General features: G+C 36.4%; 1 protein-coding gene across 1 annotated transcript in view; it reads left to right on the forward strand.

Annotated features, from left to right (window-relative positions):
* GRXCR1 (glutaredoxin and cysteine rich domain containing 1) overlaps positions 1-19,554 on the forward strand; it is a 149,807-nt gene that overhangs the window by 84,802 nt on the left and 45,451 nt on the right. Inside the window, exon 2 of the mRNA XM_055246263.1 lies at positions 869-1,111. Within this exon, the coding sequence (XP_055102238.1) occupies positions 869-1,111 (243 nt within the window). The remainder of the gene's footprint in view (positions 1-868; positions 1,112-19,554) is intronic.

Raw genomic sequence — 19,554 nt, forward strand, 5'->3', positions numbered from 1 at the left:
ACTGTGATAAGGAGGAAGAGAAGCTTTCTTACTGATTTCAGTACCTACCTGGTATGGCCCTTCAGCACACATTAGCAGTGCTGGGCAGGGTTTCCTGGGAAATCAGTCACTGACATCTGAAATGTAGAAAAAGATTCTCACACAGGACAGTCTTCATCTTGTTTTTGAGTGTTGCTTGCCTGCACTCCAGTGTGTCTGATTCCTTGTTTCCTTTTTATGCCTGGCTTTGACCCACCACTCACTTTGGTGTTGATTTCTGTGCACTCTCATTCTGGAACATTTAATTTTTTTATTTCGTGTGGCAGAACTTTCTTACTACATGTGGGAGCCCTGTCACTCAACAGAGCCCTTGCACATATGTTATGCTACTTAAACCTTAGAAAAATCCCATGATAATAGGTCTTGTTATTCCCAGGAAATTGTTGCCCCAAAGACTATACAATTGGATAAACTGATAAGTAGAAGAATTTTAACTGGCTAAATGCATTATAACCTTCACTATTCTGTGGCATAAACTTTAGGTTTATGAAACAGATATAGTAATTGAGCAATGTCTATGAAACATAAGAAAAATATTTCAGTCATTTACTATTTTACCACATGGCATCCCATGTGAGATGTGATCAATTTTAAGATTAGCCATTACTTGATATGCTACTGAGAAAAGGAAAAAAATTAAATTATGTAATATATTATATTGATTGCTATCTGTATCCCAATTACAGATGTTGTGACTTAAAAAGGTAAGTCTTTGACAAATGAGTTCACTCAACTTTTATTGCTTTAACGCAACTTTTAATTGTCTTAAAATCATAAGACACAAGAAAGTAAAAGCAAACATTCTTACAACTCAATGATTTCCCTTCAGCAACCATCAACTGATCTAGAATTTGACCGTGTAGTGATTTATACCACCTGCCTTCGTGTGGTCCGGACAACCTTTGAAAGATGTGAACTGGTTAGAAAGATTTTCCAAAACCATCGTGTAAAATTTGAAGAGAAAAACATAGCCCTGAATGGTGAATATGGAAAAGAGTTGGATGAACGATGCCGACGAGTTTCTGAAGTTCCTTCCCTCCCTGTTGTATTCATTGATGGCCATTACCTTGGGGTAAGTACGCTGCCCAGGAAAGTCTTTTTCGCAGAACCCAACCAGGGCTGGTAGAAATCTATAACCATCTATACATTTGCAGCATAACTACTGGAACACTTGCTGGTTTTTTTTGGAGCTCAAACCAAAGGGATTGGAGCTCAAACCAAAGTGATTGGAGCACTTATTTCTGTCCCAGACAATGAGCTACCACAGTGCTCCTCCCTGAAGAAGTACAGTGAGATAAAATCAACAAGAAACTGCACTTTTGAATAGAAATAAATGTTTAAAAATATTCAGTTGACTTCAGTTTTTCACTGTGAAGCTTGGCATGTGGGATAAAGACTGTATTTTTAGTGTAGGCAAGAAAAATGGATATTTATAAGATATATATTTATAAATTCTCATATACAGCATTATCAATCAGTTTCCTACCTAATGAACCTAAGATGATAGTCCTGAAATGAAATCAATAAGAAATGGGGCCTGGAGCCAGAATTTTATCCGCTTGTTTAAAATTATTTTTGACTTGGGTAATGCAGCAGTTGGAGACATAAATTCAGGCTTAGGATAAGCAGAGAGAACTCCCAGAGCAGCAGCAGAACATGCCTGTTTCATTTCTCTTTGAATAATACTGTTAGTGTAGTTAACGCCCATTGATCTGTGAACATCCTGTGGAAGAAGCCCACAGAGAGGGCTCCAGAGAGTACATTTTGGAAAGTGTGAGAGCAAAGAGCCAAGGGGCACCAGCAACCAGTTTAGGAGCGGACTACATGATCACTTATCACAGAACAGAGACTGTCGAACCACAGGTGGATACTTGGATCTAGGTTTCATTTAGCATCTGCTCTTAACCTTCATTTTTCAGAGGAGGTTATAAAAATCTAGAACAGGAGATGCTCACATTTTGTTTCAGGGAATCAATCTGTGTTTTAATATCCTGTCATTTTATAAAAAGATAAATGTAGAGAAGCTATGATTCAATAGCTATGACATTACGTGATTGTACTTTTAACCAGAGCTGGACACACATTACATTCTGTAATAGAGGAATGCTGATTTGAAGTATTGATCCTCTTTTTTTATGTATTTCAACATATATCCTTAGGTTGCAGAAAATGACAATAGCAGTAACAATCATCGTAAAAATAATAAATAATAATAGTAATAATAACACTCTACTGCACTCACAGCTTTGCATCTGTCATTTCATGTAATCCTCGGGGTAGTCTTATAAATAAACCTTCATATGGCATACTGGTTAAGTGCAAGCACTGGAGTCAGAAAGACTTGTTTTAAATTCTTGTCCTGACACTTACCATGTGAATCTGTGCTTTGGTTTTCTCATCTGTAAAATGGGAATAAGAATACAACTTATCTCATAGGCTGATTGTGAGAATATTGAGCTAATACACATTAAGCACTTGGTTCCTGTACCTGGAACAAAGTATGTTTTTAGGAAATATGAACAATTATCCCTGTTTTGCAAGAGAAAACATTAATTCCTTTGCTCCAAGTGACAGAGCTGGCTAAGTGGCAAGGCTAGCACTCAAAGTTATGTCTGTCTGACTCCCCAAACCCTTGCTCTTTGGCACATCACCTCAAAGAAAGGGATCTTTGGCCAGGCGCGGTGGCTCAAGCCTGTAATCCTAGCACTTTGGGAGGCCGAGGTGGGCAGATCATGAGGTCAGGAGTTCGAGCCCATCCTGGCCAACATAGTAAAACCCTGTCTCTACTAAAAATACAAAAAAAAAAATTAGCAGGGCATGGTGGCGGGCGCCTGTAGTCCCAGCTACTCGGCAGGCTGAGGCAGGAGAATGGCGTGAACCCGGGAGGCGGAGCTTGCAGTGAGCCAAGATGGTGCCACTGCACTCCAGCCTGGGGGACAGAGCCAGACTCTGTCTCAAAAAAAAAAAAAAAAAAAAAAGGGATCTTTGCCTGTTTGCTGGTATAGTTTTAGGACCGCAAACAGGGCTTAATGCAAAGTAAGTTTTCAAATGAACATATGTTGAATGAATGGATGAATTATGCTATATTGCCTCATCATGTTCTTTTGTTCTCTCTCTAAGACATTCTTTCATAAAGAAGGGATCTGATAAACCCAACCACACTAGGAAGAAAATGTAACTTGTGAGAGCTGTGAACATTTCCCTTTTTTAACTTGGGAAAATGTCTGACAACGTAAGACATTTCCCATTGTGGAATTTCAACTTCTGTGCAACTGCACAGTTAAAATTAGTGGGCAACTGCCTTCAATGCACAGGTATGAAGTTGGCTGTTCCTATTCAGAAGCCAAACTGCTTATCTTCTCACTACTTCTGAGACAATATAAGAGGCTATAAGGCCCGTCCTGCTATTTGCCCTTTAGTTTGAGGAATCTCACAGGAAGGGGGAAACAGACAAGTGAGATAGGGGGCATTCTTCTTTCCCAGATGCTTTTTTCTGTGATCACTTTATTTATACACATGGTAGCCTAGGGGAGGAAGTATCACACAGGTGCTACCTTGCTGTTTCTGTAATTTAAGCTAATGCTCTGAACCTAGAGAGAGTCCAGAAACAGATATTCCCCCTTCTTTTTTTGCTTATGAAAGGAAAATTACTTCTAAATCTTTAATCCAAAATGGCAAACACTCCAAAACAACAAATTCCCCTCCTATTAAAATAGCCTGTTTATTTAAATTGCAATGCACTTTGTAAATGGAATACATTGCTTGAATTATAGGGCCCTTTTTCCACACTATGCATGCATCTGAAATGGAAGGATGCCCTCTGCTGGGTTTGGACACCTGGTGAAATGTAATTTTAAGGGAGGAAAAGAAGCTGATGTTGGTAATTTCCTTAACATCTGTGGTGTTTTAAACAGACATATGAAACCGTTTGATTTAGTTTAAATTTAGATGGGTGAGAAAAATCAAGATTTGTGAATCATCTGCACAATACAATTTTTTTATAGGAAGGAGAGAGAAAATAGAAAAACAGACAGAAACAGCCAGAGAATGAGGTAGACAGAGACAGAAAGTGAGGCATCTGGAGGCAGACTGGGGGAGATGGGACAGAAAACAAGAGAACATTTTGTAGCTCCCTTTGCATTACTGTCATTCCATTGTAAATGGTCAGTGTTACCCAATCCAGGGTGGGTGGTGCCAGAGGAATTTAATTATCTTCATCAAAGTGAAAATAACAGAGTTTAATGGACAAGCAGAATTACAAGGACACTAAGCTCTTTTTTTCCTGATGACTCTCTTCCCCAACCAAACTAAAAAATGAAGATGGAAGCAATGAAACAGTCAAGGAAAAAAAATACTTTACTTTAGAATGTAAATCTTACACTGCCCTTGGATACTCCATTGTAGGGGGCAGGGGAGCAAATTCAGTTTGGAACTTGCTTAAGGCAACTGTTTCATTATTTTGCGTCAGAAATTTTTTTTACACAAAAAATATTGTGTTCAAATAGTTACAACATAAATTATCTTAGAAATGCCAGTGGGAAATAAATTAGAAATAGTGGCCTGTCTGGACCAATCATGAGCCTCCACAGTAGAAATCCACAAAACCCACACTGGAATGGAGCTATAAAATGTAGAATGAACCCTAAGTGGGGTCTCTAGGAACAGAGAGGAATAGAAGGGCTGTTGATAAAGACAGATTTCTTAACTACCTGATATTGAGGTGGGACTGATTGATAATTCTATATATGTTTAAAGTACTGTATTATTCTATTTAAGAATAAAGACCACTAGTATTGAGCACAATTCCTTTGCTCCAAGTGACAGAGCTAGGTTACAAACTAGAAATGCAAACTCTAGGTACATTTCTAAGGAATATTCACAAAATTTCTCAGCAGACATGGGTGCCCAAGGAAGCTTCTGCCATAGTTAAGAAGCAGTTGGCTCCAGAAATTCACTGCATTTGTTGTGATTCACCTCTTGCTCTGCATCCTCACCAGCATTTCGTGTTGTCAGTCTTCTGGATATCAGCCATTCTAATAGATATGTGGAGATATCTCATTGTTGCTTTAATTTTCCTTTCCCTAATGACATATGATGTGGAACATCTTTTTAATATGCTTATTAGTCATCTACATATCTTATTTGGTTAGGTGTCTGTTAAGGTCTTTGGCTCATTTTTAAGTCAAGTTGTTTGTTTTCTTATTGTTGAGTTTTAAGAGTTCTTTGTATATATGTATATCCTTATTAGATATGTCTTTTGCAGGTATTTTTTTAAGTCTATGGCTTGTCTTTTCATTCTCTTGACAATGTCTCTTAAGAGCAAGAAATTTTTAAGATTAATGAAGTTCACTTAATCGCCTTATGCGTAACTTCTTTCATGCATCCTACTTTTGATGTTGTATCTTAAAAAATCATCACCAAACCCTAGATCATCTAGATTTGCTCCTAAGTTATCTTCTAGGAGTGTTATAGTTAACATGTGACATTTAAGTCTTTAATCTATATTGAGTTCATTTTTGTGAAGGAATAATGTTTGTGTCTAGATTAATTTTATTTTGCATATGGATGCTCAGTTGTTCTAGGCCCATTTGTTAAAAAGACTATCTTTTCTTTATTGAAATGCCTTTGCTGCATTGTCAAAGATGAGTTGACTATGTTTATATGGATCTATTTCTGGTTTCTATACTGTTTCTATAAATCTATACTGTTCTATTGGCCATTCATCTATTCTTTTACTAACTTAATCCAATTTTTTTAGAAATATTTCTTTTATATCTCAATATGCTCAATATTTCTTCTTTTTGAGTATATATGATATAGGTATAACAATTGTTTTAACCTACTTATCTGACAATTGTATCTGTGTCAGTTCTAGTTGATTTCAATTGATTGATATTTTTCTTCATTTTTAGTCATATTTTTCTACTTTTATGCCTACTTGGTAATTTTTGTTTAGATGTCACATATTGTGAATTTTACCTTGTTAGGTAAAAATATTCATTGTTGGGATAATTTTTTATACCTATACATATTCTTCAGCTTTTTGCTGAGATACAGTTAAGTTTCTTAGAAAGAGTTTGATCCTTTGGGTTTTGTTTCTTAAGGTTTTCTAGTCAGGGCCGGAGTAGTGTTTGGTCTAAAGCTAACTGTTTCCCAGTATTGATCAAGATCTCATGAGCACTTTACTCAATGCCCCATGAATTACAAGGTTTTCCAGTCTTACTGGTGAGAACAGGTACTATTTTAGGTCGTTTTCCTAGATAATGTCTCCTTTAATTCTTTCAGATAGTTATTTTGCTTGCCTTGAGTGGTTTTTTTAGATGAAGATACTGATCAGCACTCTGCTGAGCAGCCAGTCTGGGCCCTCTACTTATATCCTGAGTTCTCAGTGAAGCTCTTTACTCTCTAAAACTCTATCCTGTCAACTCTAGCCATCTTGGTCTTCCGACTCTCAAGTCTGTTGCCCCAATTCAGGAAGTCCCCCAGCCCTTCTGTACACAGCTTGGAAAATCTGTCATGGCAGTCAGCTTGTGTAGCCATAGAGCTCACCATCTATTTTCTACATCTCCGAGATCATCATTCATTTTTGTCTGATGTCCAATATTATAAAATCAAAGGTTAAAAAATTATTATTGTTTATCAAAATAAAACAATTGGTCTACTTTCAGGCAAAATAACAAAGTAGAGTAAAAATTTTAGGCTAGATGACTATAACAGTTATAAATTACATTCATTTCTGAGTAATAATGGTTCTTTTACACACACACACTAAACAACAATAAAACTTAAATCTTTAAAATCTAGGAGGTTTGTATTTTTTTCTCATATGCAAAATGTACAGAAAAGTGCACTGGAGAGAGTATAAAGTTTTATGATACAACCTAGGACCACTTTCTAATTTTTAGTTCTGCCATTCTTAGCACAGGTCTTCCATCCTCAAGTTCCTAATAGTGTAAGGGAGTTACTGAAACTCTTGCAATCATACCTGTATTCCAGACAGAAATGGAATAAAAAAGAAAAGAAAAAAAGTACATCCTTCTTAAAAGAAGGAAGTTCCTTTTAAAAGAGTTTATTTTTATTTTTTCAGGAATCTCGCCCAACTTCCACTTGCATTTTATTTTTAACCTTTAGTAGCAAAGAAGGATAGGAATATAATATTCTAGATGTCACATTGATAGGCTGAAAAAATAAGGTATTTCTTAGTATTGCATAGAAAAGAGAGATCATAAATATTGGGTAGGCAGTTAGTGTCTGCCAAGGTGATCAAAGCTCATTTTGAGTGGTTGACTAGAACAATTCCTTCAAGCTGTATGTGTTTCTCATTAGTTATTTTCATGTAGTCAATGATTCCCTAGTATCTACTCTGTTGATAAGGGCCGCAGAGATGGTGGGGAGCCTTTGGTAAATTTGTTGTTTCTGTTTGGGAGTGTTATTATAATTATAAATATATAATTTTGCAATATATAATATATAAAATATGTAATATATAATACATAATTTTATAATATATAAAATTTTATAATATATAAAATTAAATATATAATATATAAAATTACGTATTATAATTATATAAAATAATAACTAGTGTCATAATCCATTAACAGAAAGTTAAGTGCTTTGTTAGTTTTGAAAATGTTCTGTTTTAAACCATGTGAAAGTATTTAACATATGCATGTGAGAAGTAATTTTTAAATTTTGGGGTCATGGGAGTCTTTGAATATCTGCTGAAAGATATTGATATTTCTGTTTTTGTCTGTTTTCACACTGCTATAAAGAACTACCTGAGACTGGGTAATTTATGAAGAAAAGAGGTTTAATTGACTCACAGTTCTGCAGGCTTAACAGGAAGCACAGTTGGAAGGCCTCTGTAATGTAAGCTGGATGTTTCTGAAAGCATACAGTCATATGCATTCACAAAGGGAACTTACAATCATGGCAGAAGGTGAAGGGAAAGCAAGCATATCTTTACCATGGTGGAGCAGGGGAGAGAGAGGGATCGAGACAGCAAAGTGGGGAAATGCCACACACTTCCAAACAGCCAGATCTCGTGAGAACCTGCTATCATGAGAACAATAAGGGGGAAGTCTGCCTCCATGATTGAATCACCTCCCATCAGGCCCCTCCCTGGCACACAGGGATTACAATTCGAGATGAGATTTGGGTGGGCACACAGGGCCAAACCATATTATTACACCCCTGGACTCTCCCAAATCTCATGCCCTTCTCACATTTTAAAACACAATCATGCCTTCCCAACAGTCCCCCCACAGTCTTAACTCATTCCAGCATTAACCCAAAAGTCCAAGTTCAAAGTCTCATCTGAGACAAGGCAAGTAAGTCCCTTCTGCCTATGAGCCTGTAAAATCAAAAACAAGTTAGTTACTTCCAAGATACAGGGATTGGATAAATGCTGCCATTCAAAAAGGGAAAATTGGCCAAAACCAAGGGACTACAGGCCCCATGCAAGTCCAAAACCCAGCAGGGCAGTTGTTAAATCTTAAAACTCCAAAATAATCTCCTTTGACTCCATGTCTCACATCCAGGGTATGCTAATGCAAAGGGTGGGCTCCCAATGCCTTGGGCAGTTCTGCCTCTGTGGCTCTGCAGAGTACAGTCCCAGCAGCTGCTTTCATGGGCTAGTATCGAGTGTCTGCAGCTTTTCCAGACACATGGTGCAAGCTGTCAGTGGATCTATCATTCTGGGGTTTGGAGAACGATGACCCTCTTCTCATAGCTCCACTGGGCAGTGCTGTAGTGGAGCTATGAGGGGGTTCCAACCCCACATTTCCCCTAGCACTGTTTTAGTAAAGGTTCTCCATGAGGACTCTACCCCTCTGGCAGACTTCTGCCTGGACATCCAGGCATTTCCTTATATCCTCTGAAATCTAAGTGGAGGTTCCCAAACCTGAATTTTTCCTTCTGCACACCTGCAGGCCCAACACCATGTGGAGGCTGCTAAGGCTTGGGGCTTGCACCCTCTGAAGCCATGGCCCAAGTTATATTTTGTCCCCTTTTAGCCACAGCTGGAGCCGGAGTTGCTGGGATGTAGAGCAACATGTCCCAAGGCTGTACAGAGCAGTGGGGCCCTGGGCATGGCCCATGAAATTATTTTTCCCTCCTAGACCTCTGGGTCTGTGATGGGAGGGACTGCTCTGAAAGTCTCTGAAATGCCCTGGAGACATTTTCCTCATTGTCTTGGCTATTAACATTCAGGTCCTTCTTATGTATGCAAATTTCTTCAGCCAGCAGCTTGAATTTCTCCCCAGAAAATCAGTTTTTCTTTTCTGCCACATGGTCAGGCTGCAAATTTTCCAAACTGTTATGCTCTTCTTCCCTTTTAAACATAAGTTCCTATTTCAGACAATCTCTTTGTGAATGCATATGACTGTATGCTTTCAGAAACAGCCAGGTTACTCTTGAATGCTTTGCTGCTTAGAAATTTCTTCTGCCCAGATACCCTAAATCATCAATTTCAAGTTAAAAGTTCTGCAAATCTCCAGGGCAGGGGAAAGATGCCACCAGTTTCTTTGCTATAGCACAGCAAGAGTGACCTTTACTCCAGTTCCCAATAAATTCCTCATGTTCATTTGAGACCACTTCAGCCTGGACATCATTGTCCATATCACTATCAACATTTTGGTCAAGTCCATTCAACAAGTTTCTAGGAAGTTCCAAACTTTCCCATATCTTTCTGTCTTCTTCTGAGCCCTCCAAACTTTTCCAACCTCTGCCCATTACCCAGTTCCAAACTACCTTCCACATTTTCAGATATCTTTATAGCAATGCTCCACTCCCAGTACCAATTTCCTGTATTAGTTCATTTTCACACTGCTATAAAGAACTACCTGAGACTGGGTAATTTGTGAAAAAAAGAGGTTTAATTGACTCACATTTCCACAGGCTTAACAGGAAGCATGGTTGGAAGACCTTAGGAAACTAATAATCCTGGCAGAAGGTGAAGGGAAAGCAAGCACGTCTTTACCATGGCAGAGCAGGAGAGAGAGAGTGTGAGTGAAGGGAAAAATTCCACCCACGTTCAAAAAACCAGATCTCAGGAGAACTCATTATCATGAGAACAACAAGGGGAAAATCCACTCCTATGATTCAATCACCTCCCACCAGGTCCTCCCCTGACCCATGGGAATTACAATTTGTGATGAGATTCGGGTGGGGACACAAGGCCAATCATACCATTATACTCCTGTACCTTTCCAAATCTCGTGTCTCAAAAAAAAAAATGCTCAAAGACAGCTAGAGAGTAGGATACACTTCACTAAGAACCATCTCGAAGGTACTTTTTAAGATGGGAAGTTAGTTTTCTAAGAATAACTTTAAAAAAAATTCTCTGATATTGATTCAGGGTTCTTGCTCTGTTGCTCAGGCTGGAGGGAACTTACACATTCTTGGCTTACTGCAATCTCCGCCTCCAGCTCAAGTGATCTCCCTATCTCAGCCTCCCAAGTAGCTGGGACCAGAGGCATGAGCCACCATTTCTGGCTAATTTTTAAATTTTTTGTAGAGGTGGGGTTTCACCATTTGCCCAGGCTTGTCTTTGAGCATTTTATTTAGCAATGTGTGACCCATTTCATCACAGGTACTATCATAGCTAATTTTGATTTTTCATTATTCAACTATGGAACTGATGAAATTTGTTTTTATTGCTCTTCCTTTTTATTTGTTATCTTCATTTCTTTTTGGTCACTGTTTGATCATTAGAAAGTCCATCAGAGATCGGGTTGGAGGAAAGTCTCATGAACATTCAAATCTTCTTTTATTGTTTTGGATCTTATTTGATAATAGGCAAGATAAGTGTTAAATCTTTAAGCTTTGTTGTTTAAATCCAGGAAGTGTTTGTTCTGGCCTTCAGATAGTACAGGGATAGAGAAATTTGAAATTTAAAACTAAAGCCAGACTTTTAGAATTTAAGCAGTTTCTTGTGTGATTGCTTCTCTGTCCCTTTTTCCTGGATAACTCGAGATACTTTTTAATCATAAGAACAACAATGACAATGATAGTAAAAGCTAATTTGAATGTCATACTCTGCTAAGCAAGTTACATGCATTATCTCTTACTTTTGAAAATAATACTGTGAAGGGCACTGTTATCATCTTTCAAAACCCAAATTTTATACTTGAAGTAACTTAAACTTAGAGAAGCTAAGACACTATTTAAATATCTTCAGATCACAATTGGTGTAGCCCTGATTTAAATTTAGGTGTGTTTGGCTATTGCTTGAGCTTTTAAAAGTTGAGGACTCAAAGTTCTAATCAATTGACAATGGTCTTCAGTTCTACTCTTTAGCAGCATATTTACATGCTGAATTATTTCACCACTTGAAATGATTCCATATTCAAAATTGTGAGCTTAGTAACGTCCTGCTTTGGTCACAGTTTTCTATCCTTTAGTCTCTTCCATTTGTTCCCCTATTGAACTTTCTCATCACTGGCATTTTTTAATCTTTACTCCTTTACAATTTCCCTTAGCTTATAGTCACAATTTTGTTTTCACTTGTCTCCTTATCTTATTAGATTCAGAAATATTATAATAGCCAGTCTATAGTCACTTGTTGCAGAAGTTCTATAGACTTTCCAAGTTTGCTACTTCCCAGTTCTGTGCAAATCCTTCCAGTTGTTTTTTCTTTCTTACTCCACATTGCCATGGGCATGATTTTAGAAAATCCCCAAACCATAACAAAGAGGTGTACAATGAGGTTGTATCGTCAGTGTTATCTAGGCCCATTACTTCATATTCCTATTAATATCTTGTTAGTTTTCTATTGTGATCCACATAACACATTGCTCGACATCTTTTCTAATTTCCCCAAACAGAAGTTCCATTGCCATTTCCTGTTTCTTCACTTTCACAGCTCTAATCTTGTAAAGTCTTTTCATTTTGGGGGTCCTTGCAGATGTTTTTTTTTTTTCTTGACATTAAAAAAAAATCACAGAACCACCCTCCAGTATTCGTTTCTTATTCCCACACTCTGCTTTTGATTAATGGCCTCACAAGTCCCCCACTTACTCAGTTTTCTTTGACTCCACCTACTTTCTCTTGCCTCATACGTAGTCAGTTGCCAAGATTTATTGTAGTATATGTGGATCTCTATTTTTCACGTTTTAAGAACTTGCCTAAGTGGGTATATCAAAGTAAAGTAGAGGCAGACATATTTGCATGCAAGGATAAACTCTTTTTCTTACTGGTTATATTTGATGGATAGGTTATTTTATCCCCTTTCAATGAAGATAATAGAATACTTACAGTGTTGGATATTGTGAAGATGAAATGAGATGAAGCATAAAAACTCACAGTGGCCAGAACATGATGCACACTCAGTAAACATTTGCTAAAATTAAATATTACTAAGGCTAGAGCATGTTGTAGGGGTGTGCATACAACAAAGCATAAACAAATTGGTGGCTATCCCCACAACAGTGTACCAAAGTGCATGCTACAGTTGTTATAGAACCAACAGGTTCATAGGCCCACTGCACAGAAACAGACCAATTGCCCTGAGACAGCAGGGTTTGCAGCAGAGAAAGAGTTTCATGATTGCAGGGTACCAAATGAGGAGATGAAAAAAGACTCTCAAATCCATCTCCTTGAAGAGTTCTGGGCTGGGGTTTTTAAGTTGATCGTGTAGGGTAAGGGGCTGGAAAATTGGGATTGATTGGTCAGGGTAGGAGGGATCATGGAGGGTAAGGGGCTGGAAAATTGGGATTGATTGGTCAGGGTAGGAGGGATAAAATTATCAGAACATGGAAAGTGCATCCTTTGATGAGTCATCTTCTTGTGGGTTCCTTTAGACCTGCTGAAGTCAGTAGTTTCATTGGTATGAAGGACCTGAAAGAAAACCTCAAAGGGAAAACTGAACAATATTTCATAATTTTTAAGTGTTTATCTATAGAGCAGTTAATGGGAAGTATAATCTTGTAGCAGGGTCTATGTGATTCTGAGGCAATAGGTACCAAACAGCTATGATGAGCAAGTTCAGAGAGCAAGCTGATCTAATGACTGATGCTGAATGTGCTGTGAGCTTGGTTTCCTTTCATTTCTTCTCCCACCTTCTTTCCTGATTAATTTTACAAAGTTTATAGGGCTGGTTTCAGTCCCTCTGGGCTGGATTATACCTCATTCCTGAAGCAAGAGCAAAGACCACTCTTATTGCTTCCTGCTTGCAAGAGGCATAGTCAGGGTAAGAGTCAGGATTAGAGAAATGAAACTGCCTGCAAGTAACCATTAAGCACTCATGAATGCCTGGTTGGGGATCTTGGGGCTGCAGCATGAACACATTAGTGTTCCTGTCCATTGGCTTAGCATAGCATTTAATTGCACACCAGAGTATAAGATACATTACAAGCCCTGTTGTCAGAATTCTGAGCTCAAATTTCAAAAGTCCTTGTAAAATAGACTGAAAACCTTGGGGGTAACTATGAGATCTTATTGCCACAAGTCTGTTCTGTTTGTCTTATGATCTCTGTTTTAACATTAAATCTGGTCAGTTGTGTTTAGACTTCAAAAGGGTGGTATGACTACCTGCCCTGGGTCCCTCCTGTACCTCAGTGGGACCCCTATGGCTAAGGGACTTAGAGCCAAAAGACACATAACCATTTATATTTTCCAAGATAGATGGGAATGGAGGTGCACAGGCATTCATTAATCCATGAAAATCTTTTGAGCATTATAGGAGCCAAAAACCAAAAGCCAAAAAGTAAGGTTACAAAACTGACTCATCTGTAAGTCTGTGATAGTCCCTGGGCCTAGAGGGATTGAATAGTTTTAATTTCTGGCTCTGTGTCTCATGAAAGCAATTTATTGTCACCTTCCGGGTTTAGAGACAAAGCTGTGGTTAGATTGAGTTTGTCATCAGATATTGATGTCAATGTCTAAGATTTAGCAGGAATTAGTGCCCTTTTTCAGTTATGTGTACCTAGGACTCAAAGCCCTGAGACTTAACAGCACAATGATTAATTAATAGCACCTAATAATCATCCTTTATTATTTAATAGCACCTAATAAAGGACTCTTTCCAAGGGCCGGAGGGAGGCCTTTAACAGATGTCTCTTTCGGCATCTGTAATTATCAGGCTGGAGGCGGTGATACTGGAGTCCATGGTCTTACTGGAACCTGTAATCCCCCTCATATTTCCATAGTCACACTCCATCATCTTGATCCTTCAGTAATCCTGTAGCATTACCAGTAGCATCTTACCCTTGGTGCATTGGTTAAATCTTTACCTTTGACTTTTTACATTTGTTTGGCTATCTCCTTTTCCCTCAAGTCTTACTCTCACAGAAGAAATGCAGAAGTACTACAACCACATCTTTTTTAACTCATATTTGGTATGAAATGTATAGCAGTAAGTACTTTGAAACCTCTTTACGCACAATTCAATTTTCATTCCATAAACTTAGTCAATTAAAGAGAAAGAACTTTTGAAGCATGCAGGAATTAGGTATTCCTAAATTATAGACCCAAGGAACAGCTTCACCCACAGTCTTTCCTTAGTGTATATTCTGCCTTTATCATTTCACAGATTTAAATTGATTGTCACATTTACCCATGACTTTGCCTCTTTGAGTTTTGCCTGCTGTAATTCTCTGTGTGGCAGGATACTTGTAAAGTGGTCTAGCAGGTCCATTGTTTAATGATTTTTATATGTCAAAACCTGAGGCTTTTATTTAGTACTTTGGACCTCGGCACTATAAAAGTATAAAACAGTTCCGTTTATTGGTGACTTGGTCACAGTTAAATGAAGACTCAGAACATGCAATCTGGTAAAGAGCTTGAGGAGTCCATTAACCTATATGTGTAGCCATGTATTTATTAAGTTAGTTAGTTATGGTCTTCATTTGAGTAATGATTCCATGGCATTTATCAGAGTTTAAAGAAATCTTTAAAGATTTTTCTGTATGTTTTATATCTTTAAAAGATGTTATCTATATCTTTCTTAAAACCAACTTTATTTTTGAATTATAATGTACACACAGAAAAATGCATATATCACAAGAGTATAGGTCAGGAAATTATTACATGATCACACCCATGTAACCAGCACCCAGGTTAATAAATACAATTGTACTGTACACCAAAACCTCCCATTCTTGGTACCCTCATCTTCCTTCCATAGATAACCAATCTCAAATATTCTTTTGCATGTATGTAATTTTTTAATGGTTTATTTTATTTTATTATACATTGACAGATAAAATTGTATGTGTTTATCATGTACAACATGATGTTTTGAAGTATATATACACCATGGAATGGCTAAATCTAGCTAATAGCATAGCATTATCTCATATAGTTATCATTTTTGTGGTGAGACTATTTAATATCCACTCAGCATTTTTCAAGAATGCAATATATTGTTATTAACTCTAGTCACCAATAGACTGGATGAAATAGATCACTTGAACTTATTCCTTCTATGTAAAATTTTGTAACCTTTGACCAACATCTCTACAATTATCCATCCCCAACTATGCCAGTGCCTGGTGACCACCATTCTACTCTCTACTTTTATAAGTTCAACTTTTTTAGATTTCTCATATATCTGAGATCATGTGCAATTTGCCTTTCTGTGGCTGAATTATTTCACTTGACATAATGTTCTCCAGATTCATCCATGTTGTAACAGATGAGAAGATTTTCTTCTTTTTAATGAATGAATAGTATTCCATTGTGTATATATATTTCACATTTACTTTATCCATTTATCCACTGATGGACACTTAGATTGATTCTGTATGTTGACTGTTATGAATAATGCTGCACTGAACAAGGGAGTGTAGATATCTCTTTGACATACTGATTTTATTTTCTTTGGCTACATACCCAGTAGTGAGATTGCTGGATCATATGGTAGTTGTATTTTTAATTTTTTGAGGAATCGTTATACCATTTACCATAATGGCTATGTTAATTTACATTTCCACCAATAATGTGCAAGTGTTCCTTTTCTCCACATTCTCACAAACACTTATCTTTTGCCTTACTAATATTAGCCATTCTAACAGGCATGAGGTGATCTCTTAATGTGGTTTTAATTTGCATTTCCCTAACAATCAACGATGTTGAACATTTAAAAAATGTAACTATTAGTCATTTTATGCCTTCTTTTGATAAATATCTGTTCATGACCTTTGTTCAGTTTTTAATGGAATTAAAAAAAATTGTTGAGTTTTTGGGTTCCTTGTATATTCTGGAAATTCATCCCTTGTCAGATGGATAGTTTGCAAATATTTTCTCTCATTCAACAGGTTGTCCCCTCACTCTATTGATAGTTTTTTTGTCTTGTGCAGATGTTTATTAATTCAATGTAATACCAGTTGTCTGTTTTTCCTTTTGTTGCCTGTGCTTTCGGAGTCATATCCAAAAAATTATTGCCCAGACTGTTGTGGAGAATTTGCCTTACGTTTTCTGCTAGTAGCTTCATAGTTTTGGGTCCTATGTTTAGGTCTGTAATCCATTTTCAGTTGATTTTTGTATATGGTGTATGACAAGGGTTTAATTTTATTCTACATTTGGATATCCAGGTTTCCTAACATCGTTTATTGAAGAAACTATACTTTCCCCACTGTTTATTCTTGGCACTTTTGTTGAAAATCTATTGGCTGCAAATGTGTGGATTTATCTCTGGCCTCTGTATTCTGTTCCTTTGGTCTATGTATCAATCTACTTACCTTTATGCCAGTACCATGCTGCTTTGGCTACTATAGCTTTGTAGTATAACTTGAAGTCAGGTAGTGTGATGCCTCTAGCTTTCTTCTTTTTGCTCAATATTTATTTGGCTATTTGTGGTCCTTTGTCATTCCATATGAATTTTAGGGTAACTTTTTAATTTCTGTGAAAAATATCATTGGTATTTTGATGGGGGTGAATTTAATTTGTATTTAGTTTTGACTAGTAGGGACATTTTATTAATATTCTTCTAATCTGTGAACTCAGAATATCTGTTCATTTATTTGTGTTTTCTTCAACTTCTTTTGTGATTGTTCTATGATTTTCAGTGTAGAGATCTTTTACTTCATTAAATTTATTTCCAGGTACTTTATTTTTGTAACTCATATAATTCAGATTGTTTTCTTGATTTCTTATTAACATAGTTTAGTGTTAATATACAGAAATGTTACTAATTTTTGTATGGTGATTGTGTATTTCATAATTTTATCAAATTTATTTATTGGTGCTAACATTTTATCAGAGTTTTTTAACAGCAATTTCAGCATGTAAGATTAAACTGCTTGCAAACAGAGACAATGACATGGTTAGGCTTTGTGTCCCTACCCAAATCTCATCTTGAATTGTAAGCCTTATAGTCCCTATAATCCTCCTGGTCAAGAAAGAGACCAGGTGGAGGTAATTTAATCATGGGGGCAGTTTCCCCCGTGCTGTTTTTGTGATAGTGAGTGAGTTCTCATGAGATCTGATGGTTTTGTAAGGGGCTCTTCCCTCTTCACTTGGGACTTTTCTTTCCTGTTGCCTTGTGAAGAAGGTGCCTTGCTTCTCTTTCACTTTCTGCCATGATTATAAGTTTCCTGAGGCCTCCCTAGCCATACTGAACTGTGAGTCAATCAAACCTCTCTCCTTTATAAACTATCTGTCTTAGGCAGTATCTTTATAGCACTGTGAGAATGGACTAATACAGACAATTTAACTTCTTCCTTTCTGATTTGGATGCTTTTTATTTATTCATTTCTCTTACCTAATTGTTATGGCTAGGATTTCCAGTACTATGTTGACTAGATGTGGTGAGAGTAGGCATCCTTGTCTTGTTCTAGATCTTAGAGGGACAGCCTTCAACTTTTCCTCATTGAGTATGATTTTAGCTATGAGTTTGTGACATATGGCCTTTAGTGTTGAGATACATTTCATCTATATCTAATTTATTGAGAGTTTTTATTATGAAAAGATGTTGAATTTGGTCAAATATTTTCTGCATCTATGGAAATAATATGTTTTTTTCTTTCATTCTGTTAATATGATATATCACATTTATCCTTGGGATGAATCTCAGTCATGGTGAATCTTTTCAATGTGCTGTTGAATTTGGTTTGCTAGTATATTGTTGAGGATTTTTGCATGCATTTTTATCAGAAATATTGGCATATAGTTTATTTATTTATTTATTTTTATTTTTTGGAATGTTTGGCTTTGATATCAGCACAATACTTGCCTAAAATGAGTTTGAAAGTATTTTCTTCATTTTGAGTTTATTGGAAGAGTTTTTTTTTTGGTGTGTGGGGCAGGTAGAATTGGTGTTAGTTCTTTAAATGTTAGGTAGAATTCAGCAGTAAAGCTGTCAGGTCTCGGGCTTTTGTTTGATGAAACACTTTCTATTACTTATTCGATCTCCTTACTCATTATTCGTCTGTTCAGATATTTTATTTCTTCATAATTCAATCTTGGCAAGTTGTATATATCCAGGAATTCATTCATTTCTTCTTAGTTATCCAATTTTTTGATATATAATTGCTGATAAGTATCTCTTATGACCATTTGTATTTCTCTTGTATCAATTGTAACATCTCCTTTTTCAAACCTAATTTTATTTTAGTCTTCTTCTTTTTTTCCTTAGTCTAGCTAAAGGTTTGTTGATTTTATTTTTTCAATAAACCAACTCAGTTTTGTTGATTTATTTTTGTCTCTATTTCATTTATTTCTGTTCTCGTCTTTATTATTTTCTTCATTCTACTATCTTTGAGTTTAGTTTGTTCTTGTACATCTCGTTTCTTGAAGTGTAACATTAGGTTGTTTATTTGAGATCTTTCTTCTTTGATGTAGGTATTTATTGCTATAAACTCCCTTTTTAGACCTGATTTTGCTGTATTCCATTAAGTTTTGGTATGTTGTGTTTCCATTTTTCTTTGCCTCAAGATATTTTTAAAATTTTGTTTCAATTTCTTCATTCAACCGTTGATTTTTCAGGAAAAATTTTTCAATTTTCGTGTTTTTGTAAATTTTTTGAAGTTTCTCCTGTTATTGGTTTCTAACTTTATATCATTGTAGTCAAGAAAGATACTTGATATGATTTTAATCTTCATAAATTTCTTAAAACTTATTTTGTGGCCTAACATAAGATCTGTCCTGAAGACTGTTCCATGTGCAGTTGAAGAATGTGTATTCTGCAGCTTTTTAATATTCTGTATGTGCCTGTTACATCTATTTTGTCTAGTGTGCAGTTTAAATACAATATTTTCTTATTGATTTTCTGTCTGGATAATCTGTCTATTGTTGAAAGTGGGATAGTGAAGTCTCCTACTATTATTGCATTGATATCTATGTTTCCCTTCAAATCTATTAATATTTGCTTATATATTTAGGTGCTCCAGTGTTATGTGCATATATATTTGCAATTGTTATATCATCTTCCTGAATTGATTTCTTTATTATTATATAATAATCCTCTTTGTCTCTTTTTACAGTTTTTGAATTAAAGTCTATTTTATCTGATATAATTATAGCTACTCCCACTATCTTTTGGATTCTATTTTCATTGAAAATCTTTTAATATCT

The sequence above is a fragment of the Symphalangus syndactylus genome, chromosome 16, assembly GCF_028878055.3.
Source record: "Symphalangus syndactylus isolate Jambi chromosome 16, NHGRI_mSymSyn1-v2.1_pri, whole genome shotgun sequence".
In the NCBI taxonomy this organism is placed as follows: Eukaryota; Metazoa; Chordata; class Mammalia; order Primates; family Hylobatidae; genus Symphalangus; species Symphalangus syndactylus.